The 21,854-nt window shown below is 35.1% G+C and overlaps 1 protein-coding gene across 1 annotated transcript in view; it reads left to right on the top strand.

Moving 5' to 3' along the window:
* LOC125683627 (MAM and LDL-receptor class A domain-containing protein 2-like) overlaps window positions 1-21,854 on the top strand; it is a 202,632-nt gene that overhangs the window by 95,267 nt on the left and 85,511 nt on the right. The window contains exons 43-47 of the mRNA XM_056140659.1: window positions 1,793-1,885; window positions 3,075-3,213; window positions 4,620-4,810; window positions 6,686-6,796; window positions 6,977-7,102. Of these exons, the coding sequence (XP_055996634.1) occupies window positions 1,793-1,885; window positions 3,075-3,213; window positions 4,620-4,810; window positions 6,686-6,796; window positions 6,977-7,102 (660 nt within the window). The remainder of the gene's footprint in view (window positions 1-1,792; window positions 1,886-3,074; window positions 3,214-4,619; window positions 4,811-6,685; window positions 6,797-6,976; window positions 7,103-21,854) is intronic.

The following is a 21,854-nucleotide window of genomic DNA, read 5'->3' as shown; positions in this document are numbered from 1 at the left end:
CCTTTTGATACATTGATACATTGGAAAATATAAGTAATGTTAGCACGGGGCTCTATAAAGTTCAATCTGCAGTTTGGTCATACTTCGTCATTCAATAACTTATTCAAAAAACAAAAAAAAATGTCGGGTTAGCGGTACTATGATGTATGACTATAACAATGACCTGTGTATAACTTGTACATTCCATGCAAATTTGAAGGGGTTTTCGCTTCAGTAGAACAATGGGGGTCAGCTAATCCGTGTATTTGAAATCAACAGAAGTGCTTAGCTTCTTGCGGAAAGTGTGAAATATATTGGGTCGGTGCAAGATACCCGTGATCTTAGACTAGATCTGATATCGCGCCGACCCAATATATTTCACACTTTTCATGAAAAGTCAAAACCCAGATTAGCTAACCGTAATTTAGTTATACTGTGACAAAGACCCTAGGAATTTGCATGGTATATACTTATCATACAAAAATCATTGCATTATCCAGACACTCCCGATGAACTTTTTTTTTATGAAAACCTCTATCAAAGTACATCGAACATAAGTCTCAGTCAAATGTAATTAACTCGGGATTTTAAAAATGAATCATTCGATGGTTTGTATTTTTGCTTCTATTAATTACGTAATAAATTAATTCCAATTTGTTAATCATCGACAATGCTCTAATTTCTATATTGGATCAAGTTATATTTGTCAAGATGCATATCAACACAATATGATGGAAGTAATTAGGTTAAACAGCGCATTTGTCAGAGAGAGAGAGCATCGGTAATTATTAAATATCCCTATCACATGTTGTACATGTATGTTTTTCATTTACTGAATATACTAATTCGCATTCAAAACAGGAATTGCCTGCAAGTATACATTATTTAAACATAGAATTTAAGAATATTTTAATGAAGAAAGAAGACTAAAAGAAAAAAATTCAAAACCAGGTTTTCTTAAAAACATGACATATAGTGTTTGGTATTGTTGGAATTGGCTCAAAATGCTGAAAAACAATATAAGTATCAGGGGGGAAAATATTGACATTTTTTTCTTTTCTTAAAATTCCACCCTTATCTTGATTATTTGGCCTGCGGCACATTTTCCCATCTCCCGCAAGGCGCCCGTGGCCAGAACAAAGTTCTTAGCAGCTGTGTGTATTCGCAAATAACACACACCGTGGAACACAGAGGACACGGTGTATCTCCGTGGATTTTCCACTGTGGTCTTTCCACGGTGGGGTGTATAAAACTCGTGTCGTGTACTGTATGTTTATTATACCCCCCCGCAACAAGTTGTGGGGGGGTATACTGGAATCGGGTTGTCCGTCTGTCTGTCCGTCCGTCTGTAGACGCAATGGTTTCCGGGCTCTAAAGCATTATCCTTTCCACCTACTGTCACCATATCATGTATATGGACTACCCATGGGATGAAGATGTTCCCTATCGATTTTGGGGTCAAAGGTCAAGCGCACTGGACATTGAAGTAGCAATGTGGTTTCTGGGCTCTAAAGCGTTATCCTTTCCACCTACAGTCACCATATCATGCATATGGACTACCCATGGGATGAAGATGTTCCCTATTGATTTTGGGGTCAAAGGTCATGCGCACTGGACATTGAAGTAGCAATATGGTTCGGTTTGTCATGCCATTTGTTTTTTACACTCGGAAAAGAGGTAGTTTATACCTATTACCAACACCCTTTGGGAGATTGGGGTAAGCGAGGGGTATTCTTAGTGAGCATTGCTCACAGTACCTCTTGTTTCACATGCTTAAAAGTTTCTATAAGTGTGTTTGCTTCTTTCCTTGTAGTGTTAACAGCTAACTGTACTTTTGATGTTGACTTTTGTGGTTATGTGAAAGATCCCTACTGGACTCTGGAAAGAAGATCAAATTCATCAGATAGTAAGGATAACTTTTGTTTTTAGCTCAAGCAAGTTTCTTTTGATCACCTTTTGCCTGTCCGGCTGTCTGTAAACTTTTCTCCTCAGCTGTCTGTAAACTTTTCTCCTCCAGAACCACGGCACCCATTTCAATCAATCTGGGTACAAATCATGTTTGGGTGAAGGGGATTCAAGTTTGTAAAAATGAAGGGCCATGTCCTCTTCAAAGGGGAGATCATCACAAAAATAGGGTGGGGTCATTTAAAAAACTTCTCAAAAACCACTGAGCCAGAAAAATTGATATATACACAAAAGCTTCCTGATATAGAGTAGACTAAAGTTTGTTCAAATCATGGGAATGAAGAATGAAAAAAATTCACAACAGCAGGGCCAAGGAGACCCGGGTAAGCAATGTGACCCATGGGTCTCTTGTTCCTTTTCTGGTGAGACTCAATTTAATTGATTACAATTCAGTTTCAATCTTTGATATTCGTCCTCATATGGGTTTCTTTAAAATAAAACAACAGCAATATGAAGCTCTGAATTGTATTTTAGCAGGTTTTGCAATTTTTTCTTCAGTATGTGTTAGCAACCTTCATCTCCCGTGTAACCAAGACATTTTCTTATTCATGTTTAGATTTTATAAATATATTTTTTCTTCTAATATAGATACTTTCAAGTATGTAAATTATAGATATTATTTACCTGTAAGTTATTTGAAAGTAACGACTGAAAATGTCTCCATATTTGGTAATGATTTCTATATTTGAAGAAAGGTAAAGGGAAATAGTGCAGGAAGGGCAAAGTCTTTAGTTCATAAAAATAAACTATAATATGATATAGGTAAGCATTATTCATCAGTTTAAATTCATATGAAAGGTAAAAAAATAAACCAGAATTTTTTTTTTTTTTTCAGCATTAAAAAACTGGATCTAACAAGATTGAAACAAAATTTGTCTTCATAGTTGCAAATGGATTTCGATAGAAATTATGCGGAATACACATTGTGAATGTGAAATATAACATAGTGAAGTCACATGTTCTGAAAGATTCACTGTAACTGAGTTTTACTGTAATACTGGTTAAAGGGATTGAGAAAATCAATGTTAAGGGCATGGTGTGTTATATTTTTAAAAGAGGAAACTACATATTATATTCAATTTGATGAGGGAGAAAAATTGATACTCACTTTAGAAATATCTTTTGTGCAGATGAATCTTACGCTGCGATGAGGAGATCATCATCCATCGGCACTTTGGTGTCTCCCCTGGTCTCTGGAGTGTCAGACCAGTCCTGCGTACAGCTGGAATTTGTAGTGCGCTATTCTAGTTACAATACACTCACTGTGACGTAAGACAACTTACTAGATTTTTGTGTGTGTTTGTGTGTGTGTGTGTTTGTGTGTGTGTATGTGTGTTGCCCTTGAATCATAAAGACACTTGGTGATTGTTTGTCATCTTCTGTCTGTGCCTCCATTTGTCTTTCCATTTGTAGAGATTCTTTGCCCATAGATTTCCTCAGATTTGGTTGAAATGCTGCATACAATGTAAACCTGCACCCCTTTTATTTGTTCCATTTTTGGGTCACCGGAGTATACTCATGCAGTTGACCTATTGCAATTGGTTAGTGTCTGTTGCGTGAATCAACAATTGAACATTTTTAACTTCTTGATAACTACCATTCCAATTTTTTAAAAATTTTGTATGAAGCATCTTTAGGACAAGGGGGACATAAATTGTAATTTTCAGGACTCCTCCACCCCTGCTGGCCTTAAGGATGGGGCAAAAATTGACCAATTTTTTAAAAATCTTCTCTATAACCACACATGTGTATAAAAAAAAAAAAAAAAAAAAAAAAAAAAAAAAATTATAGTGATGTAGAGCAGGAAGGCCTCTACCAAATTGTCAATTTCATGATCCCCGGGGTAGCAGTTCTGACCCCAGGGCGAGGACAAATTTGGGATATTGTGTTTATGTGTAAAACATGTAAATGATATCTGCTTTAATGTTATTGATATAAATTGAAACTAAATGGATATTTAGAAGGAGTAGGTAGTCCTTTACCAAAATTGTAAATTTCATGATCCTAGGGGGTAAGGGTTTGGGTATGGAGCCAAAATTATTGTGATTATTGTCTTCATCTTTTAAAGGACTTCTTTAAATTTACTGATACAGTATAAAAGCTAAATGCATATTTAGAAAAAGCAGAAAAAGATGTACAAAAAATGGTTGATTTTGCAACCTCAAGGTTTTGACTTTAGGGTGGGTCCAAATAAGTGATATTGTTTAATGATAATACATATACTGTATTATTTAAAGCCTTTCATGAAGATATGCACTTTTGAGGGCATTGAAGTTTTAAGAATGCATCTTAGTTTTATACTGTTGCTGAATATTAGAATTTGGCGTAGATATTCAGAACAAGAATTTTTTTTTTTTTTTTTTTTTTTTTTTTTTTTTTTTTTTTATAGATTTTTAGCCCTTGGGACTAGTGATACTTTTAACTAACACTCAGGTGACCAATGAGGCCTGTGGGCTTCTTGTTTATATAGATTCCTTATGGCAAGACCTTACATTTTATACCAAGGTTTTTGACCTTGTATCATGGCTATGTTGTGACCCTTTGGAGCCACGATATGGGGTCAAAAAATTTCATGGGAATGAAACTTCAGGAAAATCTTTTTGAGAATTACAATGATTTTGAAACATTTCTTGCTTTTGCTGAAGTTGAAACATGAAAGGTATGTTATGTTTTAGATTAATGGATGCAGTGACAGGGAGGAATGTATCGGTCAAGTCCGGATACTCCTTTGCTGGACAGTGGAGATGGTTAAATGTGCACTCCAACTTCACATCATACTATATTTCAATGACAACTGCTTATGGAAACAACTACTACTTTGGAATAGATAACTTGAAAGTTACCCCAGGACAATGCCCACCAATACGTAAGTAATCCTTGAAATAAAGTTATGGCAAGTAAAGGTTGATGTGCAGTAATGTGAGTACATACCATGTAGTCAGAGCATGGAGACATCCAAAGTCATGAAAATACACAACCCCAGAGTCAGAGATTCAGGCCCCAGAGTCAGAGATTCAGGCCCCAGAGTCCGAGATTCAGGACCCGGAGTCAGAGATTCAGGCCCCAGAGTCAGAGAGATTCAGGCCCCGAAGTCAGATTCAGGCCCCAGAGTCAGAGATTCAGGCCCCGGAGTCAGAGATTCAGGCCCCGGAGTCAGAGATTCAGGCCCCGGAGTCAGATTCAGGCCCCGGAGTCAGAGATTCAGGCCCCAGAGTGGGGGCCAAATAGGTCATATTTTGAAAATGTTTAAAATCATATTTTCAAATTTCTAATCTTGAGTACATAGCAGACAAAATGAGTTATTTGAGTTGTGGTGAGCATGGAGTCCTCATCCAAATAGTGATCTGTGGAACCCTGAGTCATGGGGCTTGGCCTTAGGGTGGTCAAACGACTCCTATCTTTCAACATTTTCATCTTTACTCCAGATTATATAGCTAAACATTTATTTATGTAGTTAACGTGAATATTGTGTTCTTTAGCAAAATTATGAAACTCAATCCCAGGGCCAAGGAGTTAGTTATATGGCACAATATGACTCAGTTTCTAAAAATAAATTGCATTTGTGAATCTTCTTTACTCCTGAACATGTATAAGGTAGACAGGGTGTGTAGCTTATATTGCAGCAAGCAACCATTTTCACACTGGGTCCAGGGTTCATAGAATTGACACATAAAATGACTACTTTGTGCTTAATAATCAATAGCAGTGAAGAAAAAATGTTTTATGTATTTTGATGATCACTCAGTCAAACGTGATGATTCTTGGCAAAAATTTTGTCATAGATCCCCTCTGTGTCTGAAAATAGATCTAACGGTAAAATACATCACATTTGAATTTTACATATCTATTGAACACAATAACTTTCTCATTAGGTTACTTATAACTATCAGATAATTTGATTGCATTTTGATTTATTATTTTTTTATGAGTTAAAAGAAGTCTATAATTTAAATACTATATATTTATTCAATATGTTCATAACTTGACCTGTGCCTTAAACGAACTTAATGACTAAAATAGGGAATTTTCTGGGAATGATTTTTTTTCTGATCCTCACAATCTGCTTTACCATTCGTCGAAGGAATTCAAATGGTTTCATCCTTCCATAAGAAGTACTTCTTGAGACCAAATTCCTTAAGTTTGTGGTTTTTTGAACAGTCCTTTTTCAATATTTTTTCCATATAATATTTGGAATTATGTGACAAAACTACAATTAAACTTGTGCATCATAAACATGCTGTTAACTACTTCATCTAATCAATGTAGTGTTGTACACAGAAAAAAATTCAGAATATAAACATAAGGATGACTTAAGAAATAAATTTTATTTTTGAAAATACCTGAGGTTATGAACTGCTACATGCCAGTATACTTTTCATAGGAATAAGTTAGAAATTGATCAGAAATTTTCTTCTCGATAACCACAATTAATGTATGAAATTAATATGGAAGTATCCTGCTCATGCAATGTCAATACAAGTTCATTCACAACATGGCAACAATAGGAATATGAATCGTTATTTATTAAAAATTCAAAAATCTTTCTCCAGAGCCACACAATTTTTCAAATTGATAACTGATCATGGCACAAAGATATAAAAAGGATTTCATCATGTGTATTGTACATGTATATTTTTGCCGGCTATCTGTGATGCATAAACTTTTATGCATCTTATAAGAAAAACATTGTATCATTAACAGGATAATATTTCAATACTAAAAGTAGATGTTTTCTTACCAGAATGCCCGAGTGATGAGTTACTCTGTGCCAGTGGTGATGTGTGCTATGCGGCCAGCAGGAAGTGTGATAACGCCCTGGACTGTGTGGATGGAAGTGATGAGATGAATTGTGGTAAAAATGATTTTAAAATATATCTCTAACTTGGGGCATTCTTGAAGGACTTGAAAGGCTAAAGAAATTGTGAAGCATGATGTTAAAACTAAAACAGTTTGTTTAGATATGTATTTGCAAGATAATTTTTTGTTCGACATTGATGGACGTAAGCTGTTTTATTCTGTTAATGTACAATAGGAACCCCGACGTTTGACTGCAACTTTGACAACATATCCATCTGTGGATACAGGGGCTGGAACTTCAGACGGGATTCAACAATGGATCACACAAAAGAACTACAACCAGCAAGCAATTCCATCGGAGGTCAGTAACATGAGAAAGGTTATTGTAAACATGGAAATTTACGCAATTCCACCAGAGGTCAGTAACATGAGAAAGGTTACTGTAAACATGGAAATTTACGAAATTCCACTGGAGGTCAGTAACATGAGAAAGGTTACTGTAAACATGGAAATTTACGAAATTCCACCGGAGGTCAGTAACATGAGAAAGGTTACTGTAAACATGGAAATTTATCCATGGGGTTATATACACTAAAATACATAATTACATAATTTCGTAAATTACCCCCACATGTATCATTAGGGCTATTCCAGAAATAAATACATGGGGGGGTAGGGAGGCACCTTTTGTATATACCAAGCACCCATAAAAAAAAATTTAAAAAATTGCCCCATGACCCATCAAATTAATATAACTCATTTTACAATGACCCATCTAATTAAAAAAAAACTTAACCAGACCCCCCACAAAAATATTTCAAAAAATGAAAACCGTACAAATCTCGCGATGTTTTCGGGACAAACATTCTAGTAGCAAGCGCAGGCTCGTACTGCGAGCTCTAATGACTAAAGCGCGGGAAATAATCCAAGCTAAATCTCAACCTCTAACAAGGAAAAATTTTTGACACCAATCCCAGAAGTCCCTTGTCAAAAATGGTTGAGATCTCGCTAAGTCACACCTTGGAATATGATTGTGAACTTAAGAAGAATATCATCCTAATCTTGTGGCCTCCTAGCTCCAAAATTTAGTGCACCATTATGCGAAATGTTTAACGGAGTGCAATGTTTATGAAAAGCAGGCTAAGATGATGTGTGACGTCATGTCTACGTTTTGACGTATGTCATAATAAGGCAGACAGTGGCGGATCTAAATACGTACTTGTTAAAAGTCATACTACCGGGACATTATATTACATGAACATTAAAATACTAAATTCTCAATAGCAATGTATTATTCTAACCAAAAAAAAGGGGGGGGGGAGACTAACTTCTTAAAAACTGTTAGAATACGTGAGGGGTCACAGGTACTGAATTAGTGGTATTTAAAAAATTACAAAAAATCTATTGGATGAAAACATTTTTTTAAAATCTTTGGTATTTTTCCCGTGACTAAAAATAACAAGTGCTTCAATCTATTTCCTTTTAACATGTCTGGTAATGCAAACCACGATGACAACCCCCCCCCCCCCCCCCCCCCCTCAGCATTCCAGGAGAGGGGCTGAAATCAATGATGTTGCAATTTTATTCAATGATTATATGTGAATGCTGAAATATTTCTTCATTGTGTTACAACTAGGATTATGTACAATATTATAAAACTTGTTCTAATTTTCTCTTTTAGAACATACCATTGCTACAAGGGGATTATCATATGAATTTCATTTTTCTAATTAGATAGGTTCGCAAGGGGGGAGGGGGGGGGGGCATATACATGCGAAATAGTTGAATTTATCGATTTATTTTTAAATTTTCATGACATATTGAAATGCGTTTTGTGTTCAAAGACAGTGCTGTTTAAACATAGTTTTACAAACTTGAAAGGTTTAGGCATTTTTATCATACAATTAGTAACTTGGAAAAGATTGAGAGTAGAAAAAAGGAAGTAGAGGCTGAGAACATACAGTTCAGAACAGGTCGTGCATCAAAGTTTAAGCAAGTCACAGTGAAGGCAGCAGAAATAAAATGTATATATACTAAATAGCATAAAAATATTTAAATCACATTCATGTATACATGTTTTAATGATTTTTAATATAAAACCCTGGGAGAAAATTCATGTAATGAGTATTTTGCAAATAGATATTGTTTAAATTGAACCTGATCAAAGCATGAACATTACAAAATATGTACATATATGAAGCTGCCCTCGCTCAAACGGTAGCACAGTCAAAATATTAGTCAATGACGCGGTAATGCCTGTGCGACATTGTATCAAAGTAGTTCTGAAGAAATGATGTCACATCAACAATCAAAGGCATCTATGACGGGAATGTTGGAAAGATTGGGAGTCCAAGCGATGCTATTATCATGAAATGGGTATGGATATGTTTTTCCACGAATCGTTCGTCTTCTAATGGAGCCCGCGCCCGGAGGCCTCTATATCACCATCACAGACTGATAAATATAACGCATCGGTACCCTCGCATAAATCAACCAAGGTTTGCCTATTTTTATTAGAAAACAGAATACCTATTGGTTTCAAAATATTCCCAAAATCGATGCACTGTAAACTGTAATAATCTACAGAACAGAGTTCGCCGCCATTACGTCCCAACGGACCCTACTAAACGCGCCTCTAATTTGAAGAGTGCCGTAATGGAAAGTTATGCGCTGCAAAGAGCGACAACTCGAATAGTTGTATGTTACTTCCGATTTCCGATTTCGAAAACACGTTTTCAATTTTCCCTCCGACGTTTTGTAACCAACAAGACTAGAGCGACAATACAAATATTCTGAAAACTCAACATCCACGTGGCACAAAATTAAAAAACAATAGAAATTACCCACTACCCATAATAAATATTTTATTAACAGTCCAACCACGGACCAAATAAAATCTGAAAAAATACGACCACCCACACAAAAAAATATCATTTGCCGCCCAACCCCCCCAATTGATCATTTCTGGAACAGCCCTTACCAAAATTGATGATACTGACATCATATAATGAAACCTATGCATATGGTTTGCAAAGGAAATACGGTAAAACTCGGATATAGCAAATTTCTGCGGACATTCTATAAAAATTTGCAATAAGCGTTATTATACCCCCCGAATGAAGTTCTGGGGGGTATATAGGAATCACTCTGTCTGTCTGTCCGTCTGTCTGTCTCCAGATTCGTGTCCGGGCCATATCTTCTTTGTTCTTCGACATAGGCATACCATATTTGGCACACAGGTGGATCACCATGAGATGATGTGTCGGGTACCTTCATGACCTCTATATGCCCTTGACCTTAAGATCAAAATTAAAGGTTTTTTACAATGGATTCGTGTCCGGGCCATAACTTCTTTGTTCTTTGACATAGGCATACCATATTTGACACATGAGTGTATCACCATGAGACGATGTGTCATGTACCTTCATGACCTCCATATGACCTTGACCTCAAGGTCAAAATTAAACATTTTTACAATGGATTTGTGTCAGGGCCATGACTTCTTTGTTCTTTGACATAGGCATACCATATTTGACACATGAGTGTATCACCATGAGATGATGTGTCAAGTACCTTCATGACCTCTATATGGCCATGAACTTTAACCTCAAGGTCAAAATTGATTATAGGGTTTTGACATAGTCATACCATAAGACATATAGAATATCACACTCTAATGTTGATCTCGGACCTGGGATTGGTCCCCGAGATCAAGCGAGGGGCAATCCCAGGTCCGAGATCAACATTAGAGTGTGATATTGTTTATATCATATACCTAAAACACAACAAGTTGATAAACATTTTTTTTTAAAGGGGGGGGGGGGGTGGTATTGACCCAAACATAAATACATGGTATACTGTACAACGATATTTGACTATTTTATTCCTTCAGTGAGTTTACTTTAATGGTTATGTTTCCAGTACTATTGGCATTGTGAAACATGCTAAAGTCTGGGTTTTGTAGCTTTATTCCATTGCTGGTCACGATAATTGGATGATTAATCATGGGCTTCCCCTCATGTGGTCTAGAATCTGGACGTTTCAATTAACTGAACTGCTTGGCTGAGAAACTCGTCATATCTATCGCTGTGTTGTTCATGTACATGTATATACTATTAAGCAGCTCCTAGGGGCTTGCTAATGAATACTAAGTGAATTATTTTTATTTCTTTTTTCGGATTTACCAAACTCGCCCGTTTTCATTATTTCATATAATTTGTAAGAGTTGTAGAACTTTGTTTACGTGGCGTCATCGTATGAACGGGAATGTTTACAGATCTGATGCTGCTATTTATTTGCTTAGGGAATGTTACCTTATACTGAAGTATTAGTTGTTGTTTTTTTTACCGTTTCCCATCTGTTTAGCATCTGTAAGTCGTTGAAAAACGTCGGAAGATATTGGTTCTGCTTTTCTCGTTTTATTGCCAAGTCCTCGGGATTTTAGATTTCAGAAATCGTTTTAACCCTTTAACTACCAGAAATTTTTGAGTTTTCCTTCAAAGCTGATACAAATATTTCAAATTGAAATTAAAGCATTTTCTAGTCATATTTTCGTAATATAACCTATGCATATTCTGAAAGGAAAAATCTTGAAGATTTTAATTATGCACTAAAATGTGGTGTAACGGTTGCCATGACAACAAAAATACCCCACAAATCCCAAAAATGTGTTTTTTCACCATTTTCATCACCTAAAACACACAAATTGAATGTTTATCAGCCATCATTGAAATAAATTTTAGGAATAGTTGTATTTATATATATGTATAACATGCATTCATAAAATTTAGTGTCATTTATTGTAAATATAATCATACATGTACATTAACATTGAAGTACAAGATGCGCATAAGTTACAGTAGACTTATAGTACCTGTAATTATTGTAAAATGTTCCTTTTAAAAAACTTGATGAAGATATTTTTTAATGAAATTAAAACTCTCTCTACGCATATTTTTAGAATATAACTCATAAAAATTTCCAAATGAAAAAAATAAGTTTCCAATTATGCAGTGTAACGAATTTTTACAGTTACCATGGCAACTAAATGAGTCCATGAATCACAAAAATATGTTGTTGGGTTTTTTTCCCGGTACATTTTCGTTGTTGATTTTTCATCCCTTCCTTCACATGAAAATACAAATTGACCAGTAAACTGCTACAGTAAGTTTTGAATTATGTAGTATGACCTGATGTTATGGTTGCCATGGCAACACAATAATCCATACATCGCTAAAATGAGTTTTTCATCCTTTTCTTCCCTTGAAATAGAAAAATTGTTCAATAAACTATCACAATATTTACGTCATGTACGTAATGATATCATGAAAACTAGCAGTACAAGTTCAAATATACATGTAAGGTTTATAAACCCACAATACATACAAACCATATGCCTATAGAAATTAAATACCTTTACTCTCCAAATTCTAATATAATATTGTTCAGTAGATCATAAATGCGTCAATAGCTTAGTTCGTTTATAATACAATAAGCCAAATACATGTACATTGCATCTGCGCTAGTCACGCTTACTAAGTCCGGGAGTACCATACTTATGTACATTAGGCGTGGTTTGCGACGGTGAATATATTAATAAAACAGTGTACCATATATTTACAGCGTTATATGATCTAAATTAATTGTTAATGAATTTTTTTCTATTTATATTATAAAAATAATGCATACACTGTCTCGCCTCGATCACGCATAGAGAACTACACCATCGGCATCGACGCTTTTTTCGCTGGTGTGTCTCACATGCAAGCCGTTTTCTCATCGGACTGAAGAAGTTTCCGATCAGACACTGGGCAACGTCTAGTGAGAAATCAATTAGAGAGTAATGTCTGTGAGGTTTCACGGTACCTGGGGTGTTCAACCATAGAATATAAAACGTGTTTCTTGCAGGCACGTATAATATAAAAATGTAAAGTCGAAGTTATGAATTGAACATGTGTACATGTATTGAAAGGTGTGCAACCCCCTCCCCCTATTTAAGAAGTCGAAGTTTGGGATTATTTATGAGTCGGCGCTAATACATGTAACACCCCTGAATTTAAAATTTTCGGAATTTTTTAAAAGTTGCACGTTACTACCGCATCCCCACCCCGAGTTTGGAGAATTTGAGTGCTGATTGTCCTAAAGAAAAACTTTTTTATGTTTTTAGTTTATCTATTCATTTATCCATTTATTTATTTTCATTTGCTCGTCAAGAAATTTAGACAATGGTGTAGGGATTTTTTCCAGCTTCCCCTCCCCCTGTTGAAAAATTATGCTACATACATGTACGTGCCTGTCCTGTATAAAATACCTGCATGTCCTAATGTGGTTATCCTGCAGGTCTTTGTGTACTGAGTGTGTACCGTACATAATAGGATCCCTTTTTACAAAGTAGTTCCCATATGAGTGAAAAATTCTCGAGAGGGTCGACATTAAACAATATTCAATCAATAGAGTACAGTTTCTTGCATGATTTTACATGTAGTGATAATTGATTACTAATATTTTAAGCGTACTTTTAAAAGCATCACTATTTAGTACTATATGTAGATCAGAGAGTCTTCGTCGGCACTGTACACAATCGTACTTTTTCTCTGACATAATTCAAAAAGTTTGCAATAATTTGCATTTACATATATGTATACTTTATGCTGTATGTGTGTGTGTGTTTTGTGGTGCATTTTAACAGTCAACTTGTGCCAATATTCACCAATATAAGTTCAATAACCCTATAGTATTTGTATATACATCTCTGTACATTTGGATATTGGGTAATTGTTTAATTCCCATCAAAGATACGCATGTGGTTTGTTGAGGTCACGTCGTCCTGTACTCGATCTGCTTTCAGTTCCGTACATATCTGTATCCTTTGCTATTTCCCCAAAACTGATAAGAGGTAATATCAGCAGAAAGTAACAGTATACATGATATAAGAGGGGGAGGGGGGGGGGGGGGGGGGGGGACAGGATGAAAGGAAGGAGTTGGGAGGGGGAGATAAGAGATTTAGTGGGGAGGTTCTTATACTTCTTTTCTTAAAACTCCTTCGTTTTTCCTTTTTCACCACTGCATCAATGGATCATATACGTATTCGATGCCTTACCCATTGTGTTTTGACAGATAAAAGAAACAATTAACATATACAGAATATAAAGAATACATTTGCAATATCGCGTTAGCCTGTTATATTTATATATAAATATTATAACATTGCAGTGCATATGGGTAGTAAACTGGCATGTAATACGCTTTAGATCCCAAACGAAATATGGAATTTATCACTATTCGGGGGAAGAGATGGGGAGAGGGCTACCCCCTGTCCGCCCCCTCATATAAGGAGTCAAGTTCGTGAGAAGAACCAACATCTTCATGGAACTTTACAATATTTACGCTATGGAGTTGATGCGACTAGAAGTAGAAATCCTCGTCGGTATGTCACTCAAATGACTGCCCAGTGTACACTGGTGACTGTGTTTCTATATATTCTGATTCATTGTCCTTATTATAGAAACTTCTTCATAACTGTAGTCATCTACACCAATGTCTGACGGTGACCCAACGGACAACAAAACTGAGCATGTATCGCTTTCAGCGCTATACTCCATGATTAAATTATGCGCTGTTTATGTTATAGTCATGACAACGTAACAAGAAATGGAAATATTTAGTCAAAACAACTCATTTGACATACTTGTACTGAAGTTATTTTTTGAAAAATTCTAACAGATTATTATTGCAAATAAAGGGAAAAATCCTAATCTAAACGCTAACACTTTTAAATGAGTATACATACTTACATCTAACACGCACTGACAACTCGCTCGTAATGATTAACTTATAAAGAATGTACATTTTAGTCCTTTCCATAGCCTACATCATATTTATTGCCTATTCATCTAATGGAAATATACATCTATACCTTTTCTTAATTCATGCATGTGAGACACTCAAATGTGAACAAAACTTTATTCTTTTAGATTATATAATACATGTACAGACCCTGAAACGTGCTACTACACCTTAAAAACGAACCGAACCGTTCTGTGCAAGAAACGAACCATACCGTTCAAGAAACGTAGCGTACCGTGCAAAAAACGAACCGTACCGTTCAAGAAGCGTACCGTACCGTGCAAGAAATGAACCGTACCGTTCAGAAAGCGTGCAGGATAATATTATGCAAACCCCGCCCCCAAAAGCCCGAAAGCATACCGTACCGTGCAGAAAGCGTGCAATTTATGTCACGTGACCCACTTTTTCACTTGACTGCCATTTTTTCTGCAGGCATTAGCTGGGTGGAACGGGATTGTTTAATGCCAGGGGTTGAAATTTTCCTTTGAAAATTAACTAATTTCTTTTTTTTTTTAAATTAAAACTTATTTTCATGGAAGATCAAAAACGCTCGCGTTTAATCAGTCTGCTCATCGTTAGAGTCGTTAACTTTTTCGCCGCCAGTTGCATCTGCACTTGGGAATAAGTGATTGTTTTTACAATTACCAATCATTATTTGTTTGATTTGCACATTCCTTACCAAATCAATCAATTAGTATTGAAATAATATGCAACATTTAATAATCATAAATTAACTTTTCGTGAAATACACCAGTTAATTTTTACATTTTATTAACTTATAATGAAATATTAAGGGTTTGTTCATTCTTATCATAATTTCTTATTAAATGTCCATCCATATCAACGTAAAATCAGTTGGTCGATAACAAATTTTCACAAGTTTTATATCAAATTCATATTTTGCGCTTAGGAATACTACTATAGCATTGTTTTATTTTAGTGCAATTTTTTATGACATTTTTTCCCCGTTATCAATCTATCATATATTAAAATCAGATCCTCGACTCCCGATTAACGAAATCACTCGAAGCGACATTTCGTTAATCGATAATATAATCTGCATAAATAATTTCACAAAAAATCCTAAACCAAATTTCGACCCTTGGCATACACATATTATGCATACATGTATGTTAAACTTCATAGTTCATGGGTATGATAATGTAAACATGAACTATAGCATTTTATCAAAATTTACGACATGATTTATTGAATTTAATCCACAATGGTTTATTTCTTTGGAATTAAAATGACGACTTGCTTTTTAAAAGAAGATTCTTGTGATTGGTGTAGGAAATGATAATTGTTGAGCAACACATACATTGCTAATAACACATTGTACCATTATTTTCGTAATTGTGCAGGATGTACACTGTACATGTAATCATTGTTCTAACCATACGTAAATATAATATTATACTCAATAAGAGACAGACAGAGAGACCTAGAGATATGCTGAAAAAAAATAATAAAATAAAAATGATCTGCTAGAAAAGCACAGAACCATTTTATTATTTGTTTAAATTGAGGAATGTTTAACAGATTTTTCCTAGTGAATATTCAAAAAAGGAAAATAGTGCGTACTTTAAAAAAAAAAAGTGTGCTAGAATGTATGAGAATGGGGACTGATTGCTTTTTTTAAAGACAAAATATCTAAATACATGTAATATATTACTTACGTCTGAATTCTTCAAGTTTTCGTCTTCAAGTGCAGGTATGAGGTGAACTATCCAGGTTGTTGCTACAGTTACGGTGTACCTCATCATGGATGAATGAATACAGGTATACCACAAATACACAAGGGCTTTGTTTTTTTGTCCCTATTACCACTGATTACAGCATTTTGGAAGCACCCTTTACAGCGACATGGGATGAAATGTAGGTGTTAAAGTTGTCAGTGAGAAAATGAAAATTCACAAGCACCCGACGGAAGGGGGTTATATCGTAAATTAGACAAGTGGAAGCCATATGTGCGGATGAAATTGATATTTGTAGCGTTAATGTATTCAATATGTACTTTTCCTACGTACAGTGTCTGAATCATATGAGAAATTTCTAGACCGATTAGAAAAATTGTCACGTTCTACACTGTAATATTTTCATTACTTTATTAGCAATAATTTTGACATATCTTTTTCTCTTCTACATGTACATTGAAAACGACCCATATAGATAGATGTAGATTGGCGGATTTATTATATACACTAATAAACAATTTTTAATTACATCGACAGAGAAATAAATAGATACATACATGTGTAAAAGAATGTAAACAAGTTAAATTGATGCAAAGCATCAAATCGGCCGCAAAAAATTATTCATTTCAGCATTTTCAAGTATTTCAACAATATATAGGAAAGGTATATGAAACATTTTTATTGCAAACTATACACTTGCCTTACTTTTCTGTTAACTTTTTTAAATTCAATTTTCAGTGATCAAAAATAAAGTCAGGGAAATGAAAATCGGACTTCGCGTGATAAAGGATAGGAATATATATGTATTATCATCATTTTATTTGATTCAAAGACAAATGCAACAGATATCTAACATTATTAATTATGAATGACTGAATGCTGACAAAAAAGGACGTACAAACTTCACGTGCAGATATCCTGGATCTTTCATAATGCCGATGATAAATCACAATAAATGTGAAGTGCAGAAAATAATCATTGTGTCATTTGCGACTTTAGTGTATTCAAAACAAAGTTCACTTCTTCTTAAAAACTTTTCCAATTTAGGCACTGTAATTTATATCCAGAAACTTAATACGCTTTGTTTTTACACTTACGCACGCCCATGTCGGGGAGCAGTTCATGTAACAACTTTTTATAAAATCGTAAATTAATAAATGTCTGATGAGAAATGAAAAACAAATTGAAACGTAATAACAACCATTAAGACTTAGACTTAAGCAAATTCTAAAAACTTTTATTCATAACTTTTATGTACGTTATCAATATGGAATTATTCCATCGAAGCAATCAAAAATAACGTCTCATTTCCCCATGTGCACATTCTAACACAACCACAAATCCTGCAGCCGATAATCAAAGAGCCGAATAAGACCGATCGAGTGAAAACAAACTATCGAAACGTACAATTTATGCGAAGTCAAAGCGTTCAGGCCACGCCCACCTCATTAATAAAACGTGCAAACCGTTCACAAAGCGTGCAGCTATTTTTAGCAAACCGTACTGTGCAAGAAGCGAACCGTACCGTTCAAGAAGCGTACCGTACCGTGCAAGAAACGAACCGTACCGTTCAAGAAACGAACCGTACCGTTCAGAAAACGAACCGTACCGTTCAGAAAGCGTACCGAACCGTACCGTGCAACTGGTGTAGTAGCACGTTTCGGGGTCTGTACGTGAAAAAGAGAGAGAGAAAAAACAAATCCCGTGCGCTTTAGCCATTTTTCACACACATATACTTCTAAGACTGAATACGGACATGTACGTGAAAAAGATAGAGATAAAAAAACACAAATCCTGTGCGCATTATACCACCTTCACACTCACAGATTTTTCTTACGAGTCCTTACGGATCTCCGACTTGTAGTCAATCACAAGCATTCGTAAATCACTCGTCGATATCCATGTCTAAATCGTAACAATCCGTGTACTTTTACGGATTTGTGGAATACGTAAGGATCCGTAAGAAAAATCTGTGAAGGTACCATTAGCCATTGTTCACACACGTATACCTAGGCTGAAGGCGGACACGCTTACATAGGGAAATAAATGTACATTGTATTTAGGTTGTAAAATAGTAGTTCTAATTCATAAAACAAAAACCCAATCACAGATTTACCGTTATAAATTTATTTACTTTTTCCACGTAAATATAGTTATGTATCGTTATATAATTTATTTGCGCAATACACATGCACGCTAATGTCAAATGACATCAAAGTGCATTTTTATCGCGTTTAACTTGTAAAATGCATTACTTTCATGAAGAAATAGGTCTATGACACTTGCCCGTACGTAAATATGACCGTAAGAAAAAATTAAGCAAATGTTTCAACCTTTCCGAATATGATATACGTTTTTAAATATGGTGTTTTTTAGAAAAGATTTTAGTAACAGAATATAACACAATTTTTTTCATTCAATTCGGCTTAATTTTCCTACTTTCCGGTAACGATGTGCGATTTTAAATGCATGTTTTCGACGAGTTCCCAACATCGCACAGAAAAACTTTGAGTAGAAAAATTGTTTAGTTTTTACTCTACTTTTAGAAAATATGATTTGTTTCATTATATTCCAGTTAATAACAAAACGTCCCCAATTTAATCCCATCGGGACAGAAAAGGCGTCACTGGGCGTTAAAGGGTTAAAGCAGTTTTCTACATCAAAATTGCCGTAAATTAACGTTTTGATCTCCATTAGGACCGGGAATTTCTAATAATGCTTCAGTATCACCCTCCATAATCCTCCTACTGTTTTCTGTCGCCTAGAACGTTGATTGTTTTTAAATGAAGTTAAACGTGTTATATTGTTCTAAATAAACAATTGTTACTTGGGTTACCCCCCTTTACTTAGATACTCGCTACAATTTAGTGCTGTTTTTGAAAACATTTTTATTTAATTTTTCTGCTTAAATTAAATTTTGTCATGGAAGAAAGTATTATATTTGAAAAAAATTGTGTCTAACATCATTTTTAGCTCTTCTGAGCCGAAGGCTCAAAGAGCTAATGCTATGGCCATTTGTGCGGTGTGCGTTTTAGAAAAAGGGCTATAACTCAAGAACCCCTTGGCCAATTTTTTTCAAATTTGTTACAGGGTATCATTGGCCCAAGGGCTTTCATACATACTAAATAGAGGGATGTGACCCTTTAACAAGGGGAGATAATCAGGAAAATACAAACAAAAGTAGTGGTTGCTAAAAAATCTTCTTCTCAAGAACCACTGGGCAGATTATCACCAAACTTACACATAAGGATGAGGATATGTTGTAGATTAAAAATTGTTCAAGTCATTACCCTGGGGCAAAGGGCGTGGTCTCAAGGTCACTTCAAAGTTGACCTAAATTTATATTTCCTTAAATCTTTGATATTTTAGTCATTATAAGGACTAGGATCATCAAATTTTGACAGTTGATGCATCTTAGGACCTTGTGTCAAGTTGTCTCAAAAGTAGGTCACGGTGACCTACTTTTTGAATTTTGCAGGTATTTATTTTAAAATTAATTTTGATGCATATCTTGGACACTTTGAAGCCTATGATCATCAAAACTTGTCAGTTGGTGGATCATGGGACCTTGAAATGCGTCAACTGAAAAATAGGTCACCGTGACCTACTTTCTGAATTTTATGGCTTATCGTTTATAGATATATTTGAAGTTGTTATTTCAAATACCGAGAGGTTTAGAATCATCAAATCTTGTAAGTTGATGCATCTTGAGGCCTTGAAACATATTTATAAAAAAAAGTAGGTCACAGTGACCTACTTTTTGAATTTTGCAGATATTCAAATTTCACATTTTCAATTTTAGATGCATATTTTGGGCACTGTAAAACCTAGGATCATCAAACTTTGTCAGTTGATGCGTCTTCAGTCTTCGGTTTGTGTCGACCAAAAAGTAGGTCACTGTGACCTACTTTTGGCATTTGACAGTTATATTTATATATTTCAGTCACTAATTGACCGACAATCATCAAACTTTGTCAGTTGATGGGTCTTGCATGTTCGAAGGGTTTCGACCAAAAAGTAGGTCACCTTGACCTACTTTTGGAATTGGACGGCTATATTTATATATTTTCAGATACTATTTGACCTACAGTCATCAAACTTTGTCAGTTGATGCGTCTTGCATGTTCAAAGGGTGTCGACCAAAAAGTAGGTCACCTTGACCTACTTTTTGAATTTGATGGCTATATTTATATAATTCAAATACTATTTAACCTACAGTCATCAAACTTTGTCAGTTGTTGGGTCTTGCATGTTTGAAGGGTGTTGATGAAAAAGTAGGTCACCTTGACCTACTTTTGGAATTGGACGGCTATATTTATATATTTCAGATACTATTTGACCTACAGTCATCAAACTTTGTCAGTTGATGGGTCTTGCATGTTTGGAGTTCGCTGACCAAAAAGTAGGTCACCATGACCTACGATTGGAATTTGACAGCTATATTTCAATATTCAGATACTAATTGGCTTAAAATCATCAAACTTTGTCAGTTGATATTTCTTGGGTTCTCAAAATGTGTAAACCAAAAAGTAGGTCACATTGACCTACTTGTTTTGAATTCTTAAGATTTAACTAAAGATTTAGAATACTAAGAGGCTAAGAATAGAAATGGTGGGGTTGTACGATTTATCAGAAGAGCGATTCTAGGCCCTTGGGCCTCTTGTTTCATGTAGTTATGTTAGATTTCAAAAGATTAAAGAAGAAATAGCCATTTGAAATTTGAGGGCGAGACAGCCCCTTGACAACGGGCCGAGACAGAGATATCTCGACCCTTAGGGCGAGACAGCCCTACCTACTTGCAGCTGTCTCACCCTAGCCAAGATAGGTGTATCAGGGCTGATACACTACTAGGTATATGATATATGGGTGTATCACTATGAGACTATGTGTCATGTACATTCATGACCCCTTTATGACCTTGACCTTTGATCTCAAGGTCAAAATTATAGGTTTATGCCATGGATTTGTGTTCGGACTATATCTTCCATTTTCTTCTACAAAGGCATACCATATTTTTACACTCAGGAAAGAGGTAGTTTATACCTATTAACAACACCCTTTGGGAGATTGAGGTAAGGGGGGGGGGGGGGGGGGGTATTCTTAGTGAGCATTGCTCACAGTACATCTTGTTTGCTTTTATGATAAATTCGTTATTAAATTTTGATTACAACGAATTTGTTATAAAATTGATTTGTTCTACATGTACATATATATACAGTTGTAAAAGAAAGCAGCATTCAATATACATGTTCAAGAAGAAATATTTGCATACAAGAAATAAACACATTTAAATTTTGATGGATTATTTAATGGAATTATAATATCACTGTCAAATATGCTTCAATCATGTAAGTACATGTATGTCAAGATGTTGAATATGCTCAAGACATAGTTTGTCTTTTAAAAATATTAGTCAATAGAATACTAGCTTTTTGTTGAAAAAGTTCTTGATATCACACAGCTTCAGAAAAAGAAGTCATGAACATTTTTCTGGTCTCTAAATATCGTGGGAAGTACTAATTATCCTAAAATGGACTAGTGAAGTGTAAAAAAGAGTCGGTATCTCCACAA

The sequence above is a fragment of the Ostrea edulis genome, chromosome 6 (genome assembly GCF_947568905.1).
Source record: "Ostrea edulis chromosome 6, xbOstEdul1.1, whole genome shotgun sequence".
Classification (NCBI taxonomy): domain Eukaryota; kingdom Metazoa; phylum Mollusca; class Bivalvia; order Ostreida; family Ostreidae; genus Ostrea; species Ostrea edulis.
This window is presented reverse-complemented; position numbering and strand designations above follow the sequence as displayed.